The sequence below is a fragment of the Lepidothrix coronata genome, unplaced genomic scaffold (genome assembly GCF_001604755.1).
Source record: "Lepidothrix coronata isolate B3197 unplaced genomic scaffold, Lepidothrix_coronata-1.0 Scaffold19, whole genome shotgun sequence".
Taxonomy (NCBI): domain Eukaryota; kingdom Metazoa; phylum Chordata; class Aves; order Passeriformes; family Pipridae; genus Lepidothrix; species Lepidothrix coronata.
Window position 1 is genome coordinate 5,322,292 of NW_016690199.1, and position 6,000 is coordinate 5,328,291.

The 6,000-nt window shown below is 39.8% G+C and overlaps 1 protein-coding gene across 1 annotated transcript in view; it reads left to right on the plus strand.

Annotated features, from left to right (window-relative positions):
* CDC42BPB (CDC42 binding protein kinase beta) overlaps window positions 1-6,000 on the plus strand; it is a 94,622-nt gene that overhangs the window by 76,876 nt on the left and 11,746 nt on the right. Inside the window, exons 27-30 of the mRNA XM_017807421.1 lie at window positions 231-312; window positions 3,480-3,696; window positions 4,096-4,182; window positions 5,481-5,527. Of these exons, the coding sequence (XP_017662910.1) occupies window positions 231-312; window positions 3,480-3,696; window positions 4,096-4,182; window positions 5,481-5,527 (433 nt within the window). The remainder of the gene's footprint in view (window positions 1-230; window positions 313-3,479; window positions 3,697-4,095; window positions 4,183-5,480; window positions 5,528-6,000) is intronic.

The following is a 6,000-nucleotide window of genomic DNA, read 5'->3' on the forward strand; positions in this document are numbered from 1 at the left end:
ACTTAACTTCAGGTGGACTGAGTTACCAAATGCTGTAGAAACATAACTGAAGCTTGTGAGTTGTTTGGGTCAAGGATGGTTGGAGCATAACAAAGCAGTGATGGCAGTTGTGAGCTCTGTGCGGTGTTAGGAGATGGCAGCCTATTGAAACAGTGGTGATACCAATTAGATGATGCTGAATAATGTTAGTGTGTGCTTGTATGTAATTCTCTTGCTCTCTTTCTTACTAGAGATGAAGATTTTTGTGTGAGCTCTGTCCTAGCATCGGATGTAATACATGCAACTCGTAAAGACATCCCTTGTATATTCAGGGTATGGCAACCAATTTACTCATGAAGAAAATGCAAGTTGAATACCAATGTTTTGTTTTGGGAATGGCATACGTTATCCATATTTAATGTTGATTGAGTTATGCAGAAGTGTAAGAATTTACAGGGGTTGCTGTGTAGAGGAACAATATGGTGGTACTCATATCTGAACTGTAAAGAAAAAAGTTCTCCTTCTTTCACTGCTTCCTTTATATAAAGTTTGGCTTTTTTTATTTTCTTGATTATAATTCAGTATGTTTTGTCTCTTCTTGCATTGGTATTACCAGATTCTGTTTTTTTCTTGCTTAGCTTTGGACTCTTGCTTTAGGAACTGATGCTGTAATAGAATATTCTGAAGCTGGGTTGTGCTCATTGATTCTAGTCTGCTGTGTATTATCTTGTATTTAAGAAATACATTTGAAATTTCAGTTTCTTTAATTACGTATTTAAGTACAGTAGGAAAAAATAAAATAAGAGAAAATAATTAGCTGATTTAGGTTCTATCTGAATGCTGTATTTAGTTTTTAACAACAGGAACTTCTTTCCTAGGTTTTATGTGAATTACATTTAACCTGGAATTTTAAAATTTAGAGCAGAGTACATAGTAGCCAGTATCTATAATCCCTTGCATTTGAATACAGAAACTCACTGTTTTCAGCATCTCTGATCCTCAGTCATTTAGAATCAAGTCAGTGAAACATGGAAAGCAAAGAGCTGACAGTCACATGCAGTCCCTATCATTTGGTCCTTTAGGGTTTTACTTAGGAAATGTCTTTGTACTTGACTGCCTCTGTGTCTTTGCTTTTCTGCTTTTTTCTAGAAATATTTTCTGCAGTGGAATTTTATGCTTTAGTTTATTACTACCTTTACCTTAATTTTCCTCTTACATGTTTCTGTTTTGGGTTTTGTTGGGTTTTTTTGTTTGTTTGTTTGTTTTAATTTCCATCTGCCTACTCTCTTCTTAAATTAGCAAATGTGGAATACTGTGGGAAAGGGCTTCTGAAGAGAGAAAATATGCTATGCAGAATGGTGGTTCATTCGTTTAAGAACAAGGCATCCATACAATTTAGCCTGCCTGACTTGCTGCTCTAATTTCTGCCTGCAGTTTTTAACTGAAAGAGTATCTAAGAAAAAAATAAAACTTCTGTCAAATATCCGCATGTAATAATACTCGTAGAGATAGACATTACAAAATATCTCCATGGTTTGATCAGATTATCCGCTGCTAAAGAGATCTGATAAATTAACTGGAAGCCTGGTGTGTGAGTAAATCCATTTAGATACCAGAGGAGATGCTGCCAAAGTCCACCTCTTTTTCTTGGTTTTATGTACTCCTTCAAAAGAAGAAATTTCTACAACTGGAAACCATTAATATCTGGTGCAAGAGTCTCTTTTCTCAATTTCATTTAATTCTAGATTTGCTTCTTGCTAACATAAAGACATAGAGTAGCTTCTACATAACAGTTAAAACTGTTACTTCATGTAATCTGTGTAAAAATGTAGTCCTTCTTTCATATGTGCCATATAACATAACACATTATGATACTGGCGGCCCACCAAAGACAGCTTTTCATTTCTTCTGGATCTTCCACCAGCAGAAAGCAATACCAGAATGCTGCCAAACACTAAAATGACCTGTGACCACCTCTGACCCCTCATGAATTCAAGAAGAGGAAGAACTTGTCTCAGACTCCAACATTTCTACTTGGCAACCAGTTTTTAAAGCTGGATGTTGGGCTGTCCTGCCATTTAGATACTGCAGTCTGTATTGGAGTGTTTTCACAGCTTAGCAGTTTGAGATAAGAAATCTTGAGTTTCCTAGCAAATGCTGGATTTTTGTATGGTGAATAATGCAAGGTATATGCATATGACTTCTCACATTTTTTCCTGCATTTGACTATATGTAAGATGCCACCTTCAAAAGACTGAGAGGAGTAATACATGGTGGTACTTCAAAGGGAAAACCTTAGCTGGAGTCTGGTTTGGTTTTGTTTTCTAACTTAGAAATATTATCCATTATGCCTCCATCTGTCTTTAAAATAATAATGCCTAGTTACAGTTTAGACATGAAAAAACTCTATGTAGAGTAATAAGAGCTGTGAACAATCGCAAACTACTTGGTTTTTTTCCTACCTCCTTTTGCCTTCATCTTACTTCTGGAGTCCTGTCTTTGATATCCTATTGTCCCAGGTTTATTTTCAGATATATTTTATGTTTGACATGAGTGTTATTGTGCAGTTCTCTCTTTTCAGGAAATATGTGTGTTGCATAACCACATTATCCACCTTTATGATGATTTTCTTATGAAAGCATATAGGCTGAAGGTCTGTTAATCCATGTTACAGCCTTCAGATTTGCCCTTTTGCACCTTTTGTTACTTTTTTCTGTGACAGAAAGCATAGTTCCCATGATCTCACAAACCCTTCAAGCTCTTCATGCAGGACACAGAACTAATATTAAGAATTAGTAAGTGCATGCTTCAGGCAACAGAAGTTCCTGGATAGTTTTTTTCTGTTTAGAATGCATTCTGCTTTGAGATCTATAGGATATTTTACCTGAAAATTAAATGAAGCCATAGTGCTTTTCTTTTAACATGGGCATGTAGGAGAAGGCAGACTTCAGTCTCAAACATCGCTTTCCACCAGAGCTTTGAATGCAAATATGATGAGCTCCTCCCCTTGGACAAATATTTTGAAAATTAAGTAGCAAAATCAAAATCTAGAACCGATCATAGCAATGCCTTTGGGTTTAAATGCATGTGGCTCAGAAGGCATGTGTGTCACTTTCAATAAGTTATTAAAATGTCATGGATAGGAGGGATCAGGACAAACTATAGTATGCTGCTGAAATTCCAGTTCAGAGCAGGAAGGAGCCTTTTACTGCCATGTATTGATTGTTGAAGGATAGGAATGCAGCATTCCTTGCCCATATTTTAGGATCCAGAATGATTAAGCAAGACTGAGTACTTTTAAACAAAACCACTGTCTCTTGTGCAGTGATTGTTTTTAGTTTGTTTGTTTGAAGCACTGTGGCCGTATTAGCTGTGTTGTGCATCCCCCCCAGGTACATCATTGCATTGTTATGAAAAAGTGTATTTCATTTTCACAGTTCTGCATGACAAAAAGGGCTTTTATTACTCTAGCTAATTTCACTTTCTCTGTCTGTTAAAAGGTTACAGCTTCTCTCTTAGGTTTGCCTTCAAAGTCTTGTTCTCTACTGATCCTGACGGAAAATGAGAATGAAAAGAGGAAGTGGGTTGGAATCCTAGAAGGGTTGCAGTCTATCCTTCACAAAAACAGACTAAGGAACCAGGTTGTGCATATTCCACAAGAAGCCTATGACAGTACACTGCCTCTTATTAAAGCAAGTTTAGCTGCTGCTATTGTAGGTATGATTGTTTTAACTTTTATAAGTGTGTGAGGGTTGTTGGACCTTTTAGATGGAGCTTTTATGCTTCATAATGAAAGCACTGACACTGAAATAAATTCCTCAGCTGAACTCCTCCATAGGAATTTAATAATGGGGGAAAATGTTAATCTTGCATTGACATTCAGATTTCTTCATCCACTTGGGGTAAATAATACTGTTTAATTGTTTTGCAGGTTGTTTTAGCAATATGGTATGTAGCATGCTTTTGACAGACTGTGTGAACTTGAACAAAATCGATTTGCTGCTGAAAATCTTGTTTGTCCAGAAATTTTTTCAGGTGTTCAAATCAAACAGTCTGTTTTAAAGACAGGATTAAGTGTAGCTGAATTAATAGCTCTTTTTTTTTCTCTTGGTTTAGATCGAGATAGGATAGCAATTGGTTCAGAAGAAGGACTGTATGTGATAGAGGTGACCCGTGATGGTAAGTTAGGCCATAATGCATGCAGTAATTACATACAGAATAATGAGCTCCATAACTTTTAGTGCTGCTGTAATATAGGTTGCTCAACAGCCTTTCATGTGTAGTAAGTATTAAGCACTCACTTAATTGATGAGAAGGAAAAGTGAATGTGAGATATAAGCACTAATTTGGTCATTATCATTACATTCAGTTGACTGACTGAAATTAAAGGGATGAGTTACTGGGCATATTCTGACACATTCTCACCTTAACTGTGTTCCCACAGCAGGTAGCAAAATGTCTGAGCACCCAGAGCATGCACAACACACACAGAGTTTGTAGACTTTCCATCAAAGCCTCCATGTCTCATTGTCTGTTTCCTCCAGAAATGTGACAACCACTCACATTCTCTTTCACACCGATGATGGCCAAGTGCTTCCTTGCTCCCTTCCATCATCTGTTTCCTTAACTCCATGCTTCATCCTGAACCTGCTTTTTCCTTCCTGTTCTTAGTGCACTTTGCCTTCTGCTTAGGGAAAAATGGGATTAGTGTAGTCTGAAGTTCTTTCTGAGGACTCACAGTGTCCATTCCTTCCTTGACCTGCTGGTGATGCTCTTCATAATGTATCCCAGGATTTTTTTGGCCTTCTGGGCTACAAGGGCACACTGCTGGCTTGTGGACAGGTTGTTGTCCAGCAGTGTCCCCCAGTTGTTCTCCACAGAGCTGTTTTCCAGGAAGTCGGCCCCCAGCCTGTACTGGTGCCTGGGGTTCTTCTCCAGATTGCAGGACCCTGTACTTGCCTTTGTTGAATTTCAGACAGTTCTTCTCTGCCCATCTCTCAAACCTGTCAAGGTCCTCCTGAAGGGGGCTGCACAGCACTTTGGGGTTTTGGCTACTCCTCATAGTTTTGTGTCATCAGTGAACTTGCTGAGGAGGCATCTGTTCCTTCATCCAAGTCACTGATGAACAAGTTAAACAATACTGGATCCAGTATTGAACCCTGGGGTACATCACTAGTGACAGGCCTCCAGCTAGACCCTTTACCAACTGCTTACTACCTTCTGGGATCTGCCATTCAGCCAGTTCTCTATCCACCTCACTGTCCCATCATCCAGTCTGCACTTCCTGAGTTTGCCTATGAGGATATCATGGGAGACAGTGTTGAAAGCCTTGCTTAAGTCCAGGTAGACAATATCCACTGCTCTCCTCTCATCCACCCAGGTAGTTGTCTCATTGTAGAAGGCAGTCAGGTTGGTAAAGCATGATTTTCCTTTACTGCATGAATCCATGCTGACTGTTCCTGTTTCCCCCCACCACATCACCTTCTCTTCCATATGCTTAGAAATGGCCTCCAGAATGAGGTGCTCCATCATCTTGCCAGGGATTGAGGTGAGGCTGACTGGCTGATAGTTCCCTGGGTCTTCCTTCTTGCCCTTTTTAAAGAGAGGGTGACATTTCCTTTCTTCCAGTCCATGGGCACCTCTCCTGATCACAACAACCTTTCAACAGTAATCATGAGTGGCCCTGCTATGGTGTCTGTCAGCTCCCCCAGTGCTGATGGATGCATCCCCTCAGGGCCCATGGACTTGCAGAAGTCAGGGCTGCCTACGTGATCTCTAACCCCATCCTCCTTTACCAATGGAAAGTCTTCCTCTCACCGTTCCTCTTCCCTTGTCTTCTGGGTCAGAGATTCAGGAAGGATATTTAAGTGCTGAAGCAGGTCCAGAGAAGAGCAATGAGGCTGGTGAAGGGACTTGAGCACAAGTCCTGTGAGGAGAGACTGAGGTAGCTAAGGTTCAGCCTGGAGAAGAGGAGGCTCAGGAGAGACCTCATCACTCTCTACAACTCCCTGAAAGGAGGTT